Here is a 15037-nt window from a genome sequence, read left to right as displayed (position 1 = left end):
ATCAAACATGGAAAAGGTTCCTAGGTACTACTTTGCCAGAGCTCAGTTGCCTTTAGACATCTTGTCACGCCAACTATGATATTTCTAGACATGGAAATGCTTTCCAGATCCAACAAGCAAAGACACATCAAGTTCCAATGTCTGGAAAACTCCCTCCTGTTGAAGGTCAAGTCTCTCTGTATCTGAAGATGTCCAGCTCCCTGTAATCTGAGCTCCAGGTATTACTTTAGGGCGTTTCCTATACATATATGTCTCCTGCTTTCCTGGCTTCTTTGGTATTCTCTGGAATGCAAGGAGCCTGCTTCATTTACTTCCCAATAAACTTTATTTCTCTGGCATTGTAAATGTGTTTCTCATTCATATTCATGCATTGTAAAGTGCTTCTCATGGCTGTTCCATAAAAAATACCCCTTCATTAGGAGGTTGACATGAGGTGAATGACTGAACCCAGCCACCATATTCCAGTGAGAAAGGGCTGTCCCCTGGGAGGCTCCCACCAAGGGAAGACCATGAAGAAAATCTGGCCTTCACTACTTGATGCCCATCTTGCTTTGGCTGCAGGGCCCTGGACAATTCTGAGACTCCTCTCCATCCTCACTGCTCTCTCCCACTGCCCCTTCCTCACTGTGAAGTCCTCTGCTTCCCTCTCTCCTACACTGTGAAGACCAGCTTCTGCAGAAACTGCTTCAAAAGCAGCTACCTCTTCCTCTCAACATCTTGGCTGCACCTGCACCACCCATATACATACCTATCCTTCCTTCAAAATGCACCTTCAGTGATTTCCTGCACCCTCTGGGTCCTCTTCTTATATCTCTGACTACCCGTCGGCGGACCCTCAATGAGCCAACTTTCACTTTTTGTCCCAAATAGAAGAAAGCCCATACCCTTGGCCCTTTGTCTTGCTCTTTCCACATCCCTAGTCAGGAAGAGCTAGCACCTCTATGCTGATGATGCCAAAATCTCACCCCAGCTCCAGCTTTGCTTGCCGTAGGACAGTTTCACTTGGTATCAGGCCATCACGGCCCATTTAATGGAACTAAAACTTATCTTTGCCAAACGGGTTCATCTTGTACTCACTTTTATGCCCAATATTTTGTAATCAAAAGGTCCTTTAAATGCAGGCAGGCGTGTCTCCTTACCTCCCTCTCTTCAAGTTTACTTTTTCCTCAAGGTCTTTGCTCATATCTATAATGTTCTTCCATGACCTCTTTATCTTTTATTTCCTATAATTCCAAAAAAGGCCAATGTTCATTAAATCTCTTCCAGCAAACATTGATTCTACCTTACCTCCCACTTGCCTCATTTATGAATTATGAAAACTCTCAAGTCTATCAACCACTTTATAGATTATCCATTTAACTTAATGCTATCTCACCGACACAACCACCATCATTCATCTGGTGTGTGTGCCAGCACAATGAGGGGTGCTGAGAACACAAATAAATGAAGTCCAACCTTGGCCCACAGCACATTTAGAGTCCAGGGTGGATAAGACAAAGAGATAACTGCCACACACTCATCAATGTGACTCAAGAAAGGTGTAACTAAAGAATGATGACTTTCCGAGGTCTGAGGGAGTGATAAGAAGAGGCTCCAAGAAGGAGGTAGCGCTCAATCAGGGCTTTGAAAACCCAGATATTCTGATTATATAAATTTTGTCCGCCTGTCTCATTGACTACACTGTTTTCACCTGATCAAAATCTAGTGTAAACCATGAACTACTATACGTGGAACAAACAGGGAATAGTATCACTGGTGAGGATTCATGAGAAGGACATTAAAACTTTATATACTTCCAACTTCAATCAACTATCACTACATGACATTAGCATAATTCTGAAATAAAGTTTCATGGGATATGTTTGGACAGATGAGCGTGTGCAGGTCTGAGAAGAGGGAAAGTTTTTCCAAGCATGAACTTTGCCTGGTAAGGAGATGAAGCAGGAGGTGTGTTTAGAGCCTGACAGACCAATCTTTAGCCTGGAACAGAGGATCTGTATGGCAGCGGAAGATGCAACTGCAAAGTAGTTAGGTAAAATCATATCTGGCAGTGGCCTGAATGGTTACCTGTGAGATTTGCTTGTAAGGAAGGTTGGCAGATGATATATCAGGCAGCTATGTGTAGGCTGGGTTGTGGTAGGTCCTAGAAGATGGTAGGATTAGGTGAGAAAGAAGGAAGATCAATCAGGAGGTTGGTAAAAAAACAAGGACTGAGATGGGTGGAGGTGGGGGAGTGGGTGGGCAAGGGTGGGGTGCATTTCAGAGGCTCAGCTTCAAATATGGAAGCTGATTAGAAGTAGAAGAACAATGGAGTGAGAAGAAAGGAAACTAGTACTGATTGGATACCTACGATGGGTCAACAGGTGTGAAGTTTTTGAGCCTGAGAAAATGAAACAACAGTGGGTCTCGAGTGGAAAGAACTGAAAGAAAAAAAAGAAAGAAAAAAGATTGCGTTTGGGAGAGACACTGGAGTTACCTAACTATAGTTAGAGCTGCAGGAGTTGTTAAGATTGTCAAAGGCAAGGTGTTAGAGTATGGAAGGACCTTGGGGACCACTGATAGAAATGATAGAGCGGGCCTGGAGCTCTCCAAAGCCCTGACATGAGGTTCTGCCTTGGGTAACTCAATCCCTGAAGATAGAGATGGCATCTGGGTAAAAGCAGTTGGAGAAAGAAGGGGAGGAACAGCTGAAGTGACACAGAAGTAAAACAAAGTCACAGTTGTTAGTTTTTAATACATATTTTTATTGATTTCAGAGAGGAAGGGAGAGGAAGAGAGAAATAGGAACATCAATAATGAGAGAGAATCATTGATTGGCTACCTTCTGTATATCCCCTACTGGAGATTGTGCCCTGGTCATGTGCCCTGACCAGGAATTGAACCATGACCTCCTGGTTCATACGTCAGCGCTCAACCACTGAGCCATGCCGGTTGGGCAGAAGTCAGAGATGAGAATTCAGACAAATCCACTAGAAACAGCAATGGGGAGATAAGTGGGGAATGTAAAGGGTCTGTGGGATGCTGGGGGAAGAAGGCGTATTTCAGCGGCTTTCAATCTGTCTCAAACCATCAACTTGATAGTGATCTTATTGAAAAAGTTCAAAGCAACACATTCACACTAAACACTAAGCTTGAAGCTTATGTTGCTCTATCCTCTGTGGGCTACTAAAAAGGTTTTCGAATCTGCTGTCCCTTTTGATCTGCAGAGCAGTCCCATAACAGGTTCTCATTCTGTCTGAATCCAGCTTTCCCAGAAGACGAGGACAATGAAGTTCCATTCCTTTGGGTCATTTCATGTTCTCTTTTTTACTTCTCTGTTCTAAACTGTGCAGAATTAAAACCATAGTGCTGAACTTTGCATTTTTCTGACATGGTTTGTCCCTTATGGCCCCTGTTGGGACTCCATTTCCTCTGTGACTCTAAGACTGAGTATAAGAGAAGCAATGGTGGCCTTGGGGAGGGTTTGTGGAATGAGCCCAGAATCCCATCGTGAGGTGTCTGTTCCTGTCTTTGCTCAGGGCATCTTGCTACTGACCTGGCACATTTTCTAGGTCCTCTCCTGCGTGTCTCTCATTGGAAACCCTGTTTGAGCATCTTCTCAGAGCCAAAAGCCAAAACTGTGGGCTTAGTTCTTGGGTTACCATCACAATTCCTCCCCTCAATGTAGTGAAGCTGGGCAGTTGATAACTTGGCAACAGTTGCTTTTATAAAACAGTCTATGGAAGGCTTATATCCTGATCTCATGAGTAGCTCTCACTGGGGCTGGCTCAACATAATGGGCTAGTGTTGGTATTAACAGTGTGTGCTTCTTAATTCCCAGTGGGTGACTTTTTCATCTGTCTCTGGCATAGTCAGTCCTCCTGCTCGGTGTGTGCCTATTGATACCATTGTTGGCCTCTCCTTGCTGTGTGTACACATTAAAATACAATTAATTGACAAGTGGTCCAATATGTTACTTTTAATTTCCTAGAAAACACATTTTATATTTCTCATTTTTTCTTTTTTACTGAATTTATTGGGGTAACTGGTTGATAACATGATACAGGTTTCACGTGTATAATTCTATAATGCATCATCTGTATACTGTGTTATGTGTTCACCACCCCAACTCAAGTCTCCATTTATCATGGTGAGGATTTCAAGTGCCAGGACCTGGCCACGCAGGGAAGATGGTTTTGGGAGAAGAGGGGGGGGCCTCCTAATGCCTTTAAAGTCCTGCCACAGGGAGGCTGGCCTCAGCAGAAGGTCTGCCTTGACTCCACTCCATGGTTAACTACCAGTGATGACTTTACGTGTGATCTTTCCCACGAAAATAGCCTCAGCTTCCATCATAAATAGTATCCTTAAATCTCAACTGCAATTTGCTCACATCTGGAAACCAGAAGCCTTACCACGGCGTCTGCCACAATTACATGGGCAGGTGTAAAACCTCTCTGTTTGCTAGGATTTGATTTGCTCATCATGTTTATTGAAGGGTCATTGACTAGAGACAATGCCATTGCTTATGCAAAGGCAAGAATTCTCAATACATAGTAAGTGGAATAAATAAAGAGCAACTGTCTTCCAGAATTCCTGGGGAGCTACTTGAAGCCTGGCTCTTTTCTCCATAGACCTAAGTCCTCTCAACCATCATTACCTAACAACCATGTAGTTATGCAGCAATCATGGTTACTTCTACTCAAAAGTGGGAATAGTCGTGCTTTCTAAACTCTGCCTTCCACTATGGAAGGATAATCCCCTCTGGACTATTCCATTCTGACTGACATAGAAGCTATAGTAATGGTTATAGGGACCCCCTCCCCATGGGTATATGTACCAGTATGCAACACAGTATCCCTTTTCTAATCTTTAAAAAGTACCATTGTCTAGATTTCCCTCTTGTGAAGCTTGGGGAATAGAAGGGGAGAAAGACAGAGAAAAGCCTATGAATCCAGCTACTCAATTTATGTTATTTGATCTCAGCCAGTATAGGGCTTCAGTCAGTCTGGCACTTATTTGAAACCCACACAGGCATTCCACTTCTCGCTAAAGGTAGGGACTCAGGCAGGAGGGGCAGAGAGTTGTGGATTGTGAACGTGGGTGAGGCTGTCAGCGCCTTCAGAGCACACACTCTGGGAGAGCACACCTTTCCTCCAAAGCTGCTGTCTTTTATGAAAGTGTATTTTTTAAATAAATATTTTTATTGATTTCAGAGAGAGAGACAGAAACATTAATAATGAGAGAGAATCATTGATTGGCTGCCTCCTGCACGCCCCACACTGGGGAATGAGCCTGCAACCTGGGCATGTGCCCTGACTGGAAATAGAGCCATGACCTCCTGATTCATAGGTCAATGCTCAACCACTGAGCCACGCCAGCTAGGCTGAAAGTATATTTGAAACTCCATCTTGGAAATGACTTTTAGAATCACCCAAGAAAATGTACACTATTATTTTATAGTGACAAGTTTCTTACCCATCAAAGATGCGCTTTAGTTTGGTTGTTTATCCCACTCACTAGAGTTGGTTCCAAATGATATCTGGCTGATTCCAAAAATAAACACACCTTTAGAAGGTGAAGATTTGCCTCCAAATGAGGATCAGCAAAAGAAATGTCCCAGGCTGTGAAGACAAGCTTGACGAAAGGGTGATCTGAGTACTGGACGTCGGAAAGGAATCCACATGGAGCTTCCAAGAGGAAGTACTTTAAGGAGTTGCTGACATATTTTGAGCACTGGTCGATTAAGCATAAAATCTTCATAGTTCCTACCTCTGTCTGGAATAGCATGAGGGCAGAATATCCATTTGCCAAAATATATTGATGGTCACAAGATGCCACCAAGCATGTAACAATGGGGTGGCTTTTCAGGGTCACATCCTTTGGAGAACTGGGCTCAGGTGTTTCTATGTCAAAGACACTGAGGAATTCCTTTTTTCTAGCTTTTGGTGGGGATTTCACTTCCCCACTAAGCAGACTTCCTTCCGTTAGAATGAACCATCCTTTTCTTCTTTGGTCAAGACCAGGTCTTTATTTCCGGGCCCATTCTAAGGTAGGAGGGGGGATGGCCTGGTAGTGGTTGAGTCCCATTGAATTCAATCCATGTGTGTCCTGTTGCATCTGAGAAGCGAGAAGATCGAAAGAGAGAGAGAGGGATGGAGAGAGCGCGGCCTTTGGAACCAGAGAGTTCTGGGTTTGCATGCTAGCTCCACCACGGAGGAGCTTGGTGTCCTCATCTACAAACCCTGCAAGGTTTTGGGAGGACTGCAGCAGATGACGCATCTGAGGTGCTTAGCACAGTGGGTGCTCAGGAAGCAGGAGCCATTCTAACAACAGTCATACTGTGTGTAGGCACGTGCTACAGTCCTCAGGCTGAGTAGGTCCCAAGACGTTAGTTTTCTTAATGATCTGTGAACACGAGGAAGAGCAGAAACAGAGCCCGGGGGGCGCCCTGTAACCTCCCCTCCGCCCCCCATTAGGAAGAGGCTGCCATTGCCTCCCGCTGCCCTGGATGGCCTGGCTGAGGGTCTCCCAAGTCCTTTCTGACGGCAGCGTCCAGGGTTCCCTACCCCAGGAGTCTGGTTTGCCGATGGGCTTCCACCGAGGGTGGGTCTCACCGAGTCCTTACTGAGTAGGAGCTGGGTGAGGCTCAGGCCACTCCTTGGGTAGGACAAAGAGGCACAGACGTGCCCCCAACTCGGGGGGACAGGGGACAGCTGTCAATCTACCTCGACACCCTGTGAATAAGCGCTCCTGTGGACAAGGTAATAGGCTGGCCACTTTGAAGCCCGTACTTAACCAACCAGCGTGATGGGTGAGGAGTCCTGACTTAGCAAGAAGCCAGAGTAAAACATTTTACGAGGTGAAGGACTCGCGTGAGGCGGCTAGAAAATGAATGGAAAAATGGGTAATCAGGGTAGAGGGGGGCCATGCTGTATGTGGTTGCCACACCCACGGCTGACGGAATATAAAGGCCGAGGAGAGGGCCAGGGCTTACACCAGAGAAAAGGAATCAGGCTTTGACACTGACCTTCAGAGCTCGGCTCCCTCCCAGCACCATGCCTTACAACTGCTGCCTGTCCAGCCTGAGCTGCCGCTCCAGCTGCCCCGCCCGGCCCTGCGTGGCCCCCAGCTGCCACAGCACCCCTCTGCCCGGGGCCAGCAACATCCCCGCCAACGTGAGCAACTGCGGCTGGTTCTGCGAGGGCTCCTTCAATGGCAGCGAGAAGGAGACCATGCAGTTCCTGAACGACCGCCTGGCCAGCTACCTGGAGAAGGTGCGGCAGCTGGAGCGGGAGAACGCGGAGCTGGAGAGCCTCATCCAGGAGCGCTGCCAGCCCCAGGAGCCCCTGATGTGCCCCAGCTACCAGTCCTACTTCCGGACCATCGAGGAGCTGCAGCAGAAGGTGAGGGGTGGGCACCGCACTGCCATAGTGACCTGTTTATCCAAATTCAACAGACCCGCTTCCGCACGGATTTAACACTGTGCGGAACTAATGTGGAGAATGAGGAAGACACAGACTTCATCAACGTAGGTGTGGCCCATCAGGTAGTCTTAGAACATCTGATTGGGGAGCCCCACGAGGGAAACTTACAGACTCGGGGGAGGGCAAGGCTTTAGGCCGAAATCACACATAGCCATCTTATACTGCTTCTCACCTAAAACCAGAATATCAGATTCTTTAATTCCATTATGATATCCTGGTCTTGTTTTCAGAGCCCATACCATTCAAAACAAAACATGCAACCGAATTATTTCTCAGAACTAGGAATTTCATTGGTGAATTCTCAAATATTCATAGCTTTTCAAATTTGTAGTAATAGACTGTAGAAACAGCAGAAGGGTCCTTAACTCCAGAGCCTCACTGAAAGGCACAGACACTGTGCCACCCCCTAAAGCAGGCATGCACACGAGTGAGAATTCAGGGCCAGAAATGCAGAAGCAGAAGTGGGGATAAGTAAAGAGTCAGCACAGAGAGGGACTTAATACATAGTGCAAACCAGGGAGAGCTTCCCGGAAGAGGCAGCAATTGAGCAGAGTTTGAAGGATGAGTGCTATGCCAATTGCACAAGCTCTTGATTCTCAGAGGGAATCTACTGTCCACAGTTCTGTAGTTCTGACAGAGTGAATGCCAGAAAGAGCTGTGCAATCTGAAGAGCATGCATATTGACCCACACTTAGTACCAGGCTCAGTGCTGGAGTGAGGGATGAAGTACTAAGACAATCCAACAGGGGAGAGAGATGTGGCAATGAATGACCATGGTGAAGGCGGTAAGAAGTGTAACTAGCTAAGGGTAAAGTACTGTGAGAGCTCACAGAGAAAGTGACCCTCTGTAAGAGCTGGGGAAGGAGGGGAAGGTGGGTTATGCAAGGGGTCTTGCTAGGTGGGTGAGGGCATCCCTGGGCACTCCAGGTAGAGGGAGAAGCTTTGTGCAACAAAAGACTTGTCCAGGGTAACTTGAGGGGAGAGTGGAGGTCAGCAGGGCAAATACGTGGGTCTGGGAGTAGGATAACCAACTTGTCCCGGTTTGCCTGGGATCTTCCTGGGTTTAGCATCCCAGGAACCCCCTAATCTTAAGCTAACTGGGGCACTGGTCCCACTTTGTGAGGCTTGGTATCCAGGATGCTCAATGCCTACAGGAAGCCAGCAGCCAAGAAGAGGATTCCTGACAGCAGGCACATTTCCCCTCCACAGTTCTAGTTTGGAAATGAGCAGTTTGATCAATTCCTTTTATCCCCAAACTGAACATCCGAGAAGACTCGAAGCTATTTGGGAGAAATGTGGCTGAATTAAAATAGCTTTTTACGTGAAGAGACAAGGCATTCTTTCTTAGTATAACTCACCTCACAATTAATTCTGGCTCCAGATCCTGTGCAGCAAGTCAGAGAACGCCCGGCTGGTGGTGCAGATCGACAATGCCAAGCTGGCCGCGGACGACTTCAGGACCAAGTGAGAATTCTCTAATGATCAGAGAAGTCTAGTGAGGGGCAGGCTGAATGGCAAAGTGAGGGCCTTTGTCCAGGGAGCATGTGAGCAGAAGCTGTCTGGATGCTATGGGAGGATTCTTGCATTGGCTTCGTTAGGTCCAATGTGTCCACATCTCCTCACACTGAACCTAAGATTCCGTATTTGAGGTTTAGTTTGAAGGAATGCCAGAAACCACCCATTCTTTCTCTCTTTCAACTTCATGTCTGGACCAAGTTTGAAAAGTGAATTTCACACTGATTTCTTAGCATAAGTTAGTCACTCTCAGCACATAAAAATACAGGAGGCAAAATCCATGTCAGAGAACCTATCAATTTTTCTAGGCATGACCATCACAATCATAAAATCCTTTGCATTTTGATGGGACCCTACAGTTGACAATGTAATTTTACTGATGACCTTTCTCCATCTTCAGGCCAACCCGATGAAGTGCTAGTGTGGTTCCCCTTTTACAGATCAGGAAGTCAAGGCTCAGAGAGATTAAGGAACTTATCCATAGCCACAGTGTCAAGGTTGAATCCGACTGACTTCTAATTCACAACGCCAGATGGCTTCTCGGGGTGGTTGGAAAGGAGGGCGAGACAGTCTGTATGTCAGGCTTACGAAGTTTAGACTCACTTAAGAAGGCAAGAGGACAGGACGTAGCTGACAGCAACCTGCAAATGGACTCTTAGAACAAACGCAGGTACTATTAGATTAGAACCTTCTCTCCGGGGCTCAGGGAAGAAACAGGTCTTTTTACTCAACATGGTGATACTTTTTCCTTTCATAAACTTTGAAAAGAAATTCAAAATATAAGTCAGCCAAGTAAAGCCTGGGAGAAAGTCTTCCTCTTTAGCCTCCTTGAACCTTTGGCTGTGTGTGCAGGTACGAGACGGAGCTGGGCCTGCGGCAGCTGGTGGAGTCGGATATAAACAGCCTGCGCAGGATCCTGGATGAGCTGACCCTGTGCAAGTCTGACCTGGAGGCCCAGGTGGAGTCCCTGAAGGAGGAGCTGCTCTGCCTCAAGCAGAACCACGAGGAGGTGAGGGAGGCCCAGTCCCCAACATCCCAATAGTGAGAGTTCCACAACGCCCCTGAGCAGGATAGGGTGGGTCTTTGCTAAGCATCCTAGAGCTAACACAACATTTTGCTGGTTGCTCAAAACATATTTGGGGGATTGTTAGGGAATAAGTCTCAGGCCTCCTTTTCTTTACTTTTATTTTTTAAATCTAAAAGAGTGTGTTCCGTTGACCTATTTCTACTTGGGGTCAGACCTGTAATGAATAGTCCAGGCAAAGATGTTTAAGATCCTTTCTACTGTTTGATAAGATCTGTGATCTTCTGGAATAGATGCCAAATGAATGACTGAGACTGGAACTAGATAGCAAACTCTTTGTATTAGGTGTCACCCTAGATATTAGAAACCAAGCTGGGTGGGTGAGTGGGTGGGTGGGTGGATAGATGGATGGATGAGGAAAGTGGGAGAAATGAAGGTTGATTCAAATAATGGTTGATTCTGACCTGATGATTGAATGTAATACTAGGAAATCAGATGCGTGTCTCAAACATTAGATGTTGTGATGAAGAGGATACAACCCTTAACAGATAGTGTATAATGGTAGGAAATATGAAATAAATGGTAGTTGGTAAACCTCATTTCTACATATCTAAGTAGCAACAATTATAAACCAGTCATCATGCTAAGCTTATCACTGAGAAAAGAGAAAATCTGGAGAAAATGATAGAATCTTGGAGTGGGAAGAAACACTAGCAATCATTTAACCAAGCAGCCTCACAACACACATGAGGAGAGGCTCAGACAGGAGGACTGAATCACAAGAGGTAATTTAGCTGGGCTTTCCATCTACTGGAATTCAACTCATAAATCCTAAATTTCAGTGCTAACCTCTTCCAACCACACCAGAATCCCTCAAAGAGAGTTTATTTTAGACTCTTTCTGTGGGTTCACTCCTTCTCCTTCCTCCACCAGGAAGTCAACACCCTGCGTTGCCAGATTGGAGACCGCCTCAATGTGGAGGTAGATGCTGCCCCTACCGTGGACCTGAACCGCGTGCTCAATGAGACCAGGTGCCAGTATGAGGCCCTGGTAGAGACCAACCGCAGGGACGTGGAGGAATGGTTCACCAACCAGGTGGGCATCTCAGCACATGGCCACCCAGGACCTTGGGACCCTTAAGGCAGGGTCTGATCCTGTCTCTCACCTTTGGTGTTTCAGACCCAGGAGCTGAACAAGCAGGTGGTGTCCAGCTCAGAGCAGCTGCAGACCTGCCAGGCGGAGATCATTGAGCTGAGACGCACTGTCAACGCCCTGGAGATCGAGCTGCAGGCCCAGCACAACCTGGTGGGTACTGTTCAGACCTGCTGGTGAGAAAGGAATCAGAGTCACAGGGCAGCCCTTTGGGTCATAGCTTCTTCAACCCTGTGGAACCCTATGGAAGACATGCTAAAGGAGCAGCTCTGTGACATTCTTCCTCTTCCCCACACAGAGGGACTCACTGGAAAACACGCTGACGGAGACAGAGGCCCGCTACAGCTCCCAGCTGTCCCAGGTGCAGTGCATGATCACCAACGTGGAGTCCCAACTGGCTGAGATCAGGGGTGACCTGGAGCGGCAGAACCAGGAGTACCAGGTGCTGCTGGACGTCAAGGCCAGGCTGGAGTGTGAGATCAATACGTACCGGGGCCTGCTGGAGAGCGAGGATTGCAAGTGAGTACCCACAGGCAGCACAGGCCCAGTTCTACAGAAGGATACATTACGGACTTTGCAAGTCAAGTTTCAGAAGCCAACATGGCTGTAGAGACCAGATGTACGGTATTTTTGCTACCGTAACCTGGGCTAAAGGTATTTTCTGGTCCAAAGGATATTTGAGAGACTTGACTTGGATGCTGATGGGTACATAAAGCTTTGTACCACCTTCAGGGTGAGATTTAACCCAAGCGCCCCAATCCATTGTTTTGTGGATCCCAGTTGGACCCATCTGAGGCAGGCAACGTGAGGATCATATAACCATCATCGAGATGAGCATTTGAACATCAAAAGGGAGGATGACTCAGTAACTCAGGGTCTAGCACTTGGCCCCTAACACAGAATTTTTATGAAGACAGTCTTGTGGACTTTTCACAGTTCTGTATGGTAGGTCTTACTAATCCTGTTTTAGCGGGAGGCCAAGGCTTTGAGGGATGAAGTGACTTCCCTAGGACTCCAGGGTTACAGAGCGAGGGCTGGGATTACAACACCGGGCTTGGCTCTTTTCTGCCACCACTGTCTGACTTTTAGAAGGGGTGATCAGAAGAGGCTTGGCTTCTTAAGGTGTCAGAGAATGAATTCCTCTTATCCTCATGTCTCCTGGGGTTGAGCCCCCTCCTTTTTAAAAGAGAAATTATCCCTCTCATGCTAACAAGCTAAAACTTCTGTGTCCCAGCCTGCCCTGCAACCCCTGTGCCACGACCAATGCGTGTGACAAGCCCATCGGGCCCTGCGTCACCAATCCCTGCGCCCCTTGTGGCTTCCGAACCCGCTGTGGGCCCTGCTAGACATCCTGGTGCCAGCAGGAGGATCGCATGAAGACAGAAGACCACGGATGGACCAGCCCTGTTTCTCTGACAACCATCACCGCAGGAACTCACCGCAGGCATCACCATCGATCCTGGTCTAGAAGAAGAACATATGCCCAGCATGTGGCCAGCTCTGAGCCCTGCCTGGTTGATCCTCTTCATTCAAGGCTGCTCTCCTGTAGTTATTGTCTGAGCTGAGAGTCAGACAGGTCTGGGCCATGACGGTGTCATCTGAGATGTTTTGTGGTTCTCTCTGTTGCTTTGACCTTCTCTGGCAGTTCCCCAGTCCCTTTGCACATCTTCTAATAAACTTTCCTCTTGCAAAGCAGAGATGATGTGTATTCATACTTTTCCAAGTGTTCGCTCTATGTTATGTGCTTCTTATAAACCCACTTGAAAGCTTAGGCAGACTGTGTAGTTGAATCCTCTCCTAAAAGGTCTTCGTCATCATTAATTAACATTCATTAAGCACAAGGAGCCCCAGCGTGCACTCAGGCCAGCAGGAAACCAGTGGGGCCACGAAGGCAAGAGGCCTCATCTAAATATGATAAACACATTCATTATGGGACCTTACTTAGTAAAATACAACGGTTACCATTTCTAGAAAGTTCCACTGTTTCTTTCCCAAGTGCCGACGAGAAGAGGGACAGCAACCAAGTGCCAGGAACTGCACGGCTCATTTTCTCTCTTGCTCGCATAGTAACGACCATGGGCCTGAACCCAGAGCTCACTCTCTGAATGTCAGTTACATGTGAGGTGTGACTATGAGAGAATAAAACTGATTTCAAACAAGCACACAGAGTTTATGCATCCTTCAAAGTTGTCACCTGGGGAAAGATGATGCTCTTAGCAACCCAAACATCTCTTGAAACGCCTTTGGGCAAAGAACTCATAATAGCAGGAGCTTATATTTGAATAATACCCAACAGATTTTTCAAGTGTTTCACTTCTCATTTGAATGTTTTAATCACTGAGATCAAATTTGGATTTTGGGACCCCTCCCCCACAAAAAAAAGTACTTTAGCATCAAACTAGGACACTGAATCTTTGCCAATGTGAAAACTGACAGCTTTGCTGGGGCCCTGCTCCTACTGGTGCCCACTGATGTCGGCCAAGGTTAGTAGCTCCCATGGCTATGGTGCTGTGGTCTGTGCGATGCCACTGTCCCAGTCATTGGCCAAACTCCTAGTCATGTCTTCTTTCCTTCAGATGAAGCTGACACTACCTCCCCCTGCTATGATGATGTCTGCTCCAATCTTTGTCTTCAATTCATACTCCAGTTCTTTGAATGTTTACTCCATTGTTGTTGATGTTGGAGCTCCCTTATCCAGACTTAAGGCATGAGACCCTGGGAGATAATTGAGTGACACTCCACGCTGTGCGCAGAATGTCCCAGACCCGGTGGGTGCATTCCAGCCTCTCTTCCTTCCTTCGTGGCAATTTCCAGCCCAGGAACCACCTCCACACCTTGTACAAATACCCCTGTCCAATCCTTCTCATCAGTTCTCTGTACATGCTGGGACCACTGTCCACCAATAGTTGCCTGCAGCTGCCTTTATCAGGGACAGGTGCTTCCCAAACACCATTGTCTTTTGTGTTTTGTTGTCATTGCTGAAAAGCCTACTGTCAATCTAATGGTGGCTCTATTGCTGATAATCCTTTTTTTTTTAATCTCTCTTGGACTGTTTCTAAGATTGTCTCTTTGTTTCTAGTGCTGTGTAGCTTCACTGCATTATGTATAGGGCTGGGGCTGGTTTTGTTTTCCTACTTAGGAGCGAGGGGCTTCTAGAACTGATTCATGCTTTTCAACACCTGTGTAAACTTCTCAACCACTATCAATTTTTACTATGGCTTCTGTCCTATTGTTTTATCCTTCTGAATTATTTTAAAAATAGCTTTATTGAAATATAACTCATACCATCTACACTAACAAAAGAGAAACATGCAAATTGGTGTCACTCTGCTACGCCCACCAGCCAATCAGAGTGACTATGCAAATTAACCCATCTTTGTTGATGGAGGTTAATTTGCATACGCAGGCGCGGAGCAAAGACAGAAGGCTCTGGCCGGAGTGAAGACTGAAGACTGAAGACTGAAGAGGCTTGGCTTCTCCTCTGCGGCCGGACCAAAGGTCTGGGTCCCGGGTGCCAGAGGAAAACCAGTGCCGGAGGAAAACTGGGGAAGGAAGGCTTATTGCGCGAATCTTCGTGCAACGGCCTCTAGTAATATATAATTCATATACCATAAAATTCACCTATATGAAGCATATAGTTCAATGATTTTAAATATATTGATAGAATAATGTAACCTTCACCATAATTTTAGAATATTTCATCACCCTCCCCAAGAACTCTTTTACCCAGTTAGTAGTCACTCCCATTGCCCCCTCCCCCCACCTGCCAGGCCTAGGCAACCCCTACTGTCTCTATAGATTTGCCTATTCTGGATACTGCCTATGAATGGAACCATACACTATGTAGTATTTTATGACTGGCTTTTTAAAATATAGCATACTA

General features: G+C 46.6%; 1 protein-coding gene across 1 annotated transcript; it reads left to right on the top strand.

The window, feature by feature from the left end:
• Window positions 1-7034: 7034 nt before the first annotated feature.
• LOC308532402 (keratin, type I cuticular Ha3-I-like) lies at window positions 7035-12500 on the top strand (the record flags this gene model as incomplete). The annotated part of the gene is made up of 7 exons (XM_081109850.1): window positions 7035-7382; window positions 8845-8927; window positions 9831-9987; window positions 10936-11097; window positions 11182-11307; window positions 11453-11673; window positions 12389-12500. The coding sequence occupies 7 exons, from the start codon at window positions 7035-7037 to the stop codon at window positions 12498-12500; spliced, it is 1209 nt and encodes a 402-aa protein (XP_080965976.1).
• Window positions 12501-15037: the final 2537 nt, after the last annotated feature.

The sequence above is a fragment of the Myotis nattereri genome, assembly GCF_964212035.1.
Source record: "Myotis nattereri genome assembly, chromosome: 16".
NCBI lineage: Eukaryota > Metazoa > Chordata > Mammalia > Chiroptera > Vespertilionidae > Myotis > Myotis nattereri.
This window is presented reverse-complemented; position numbering and strand designations above follow the sequence as displayed.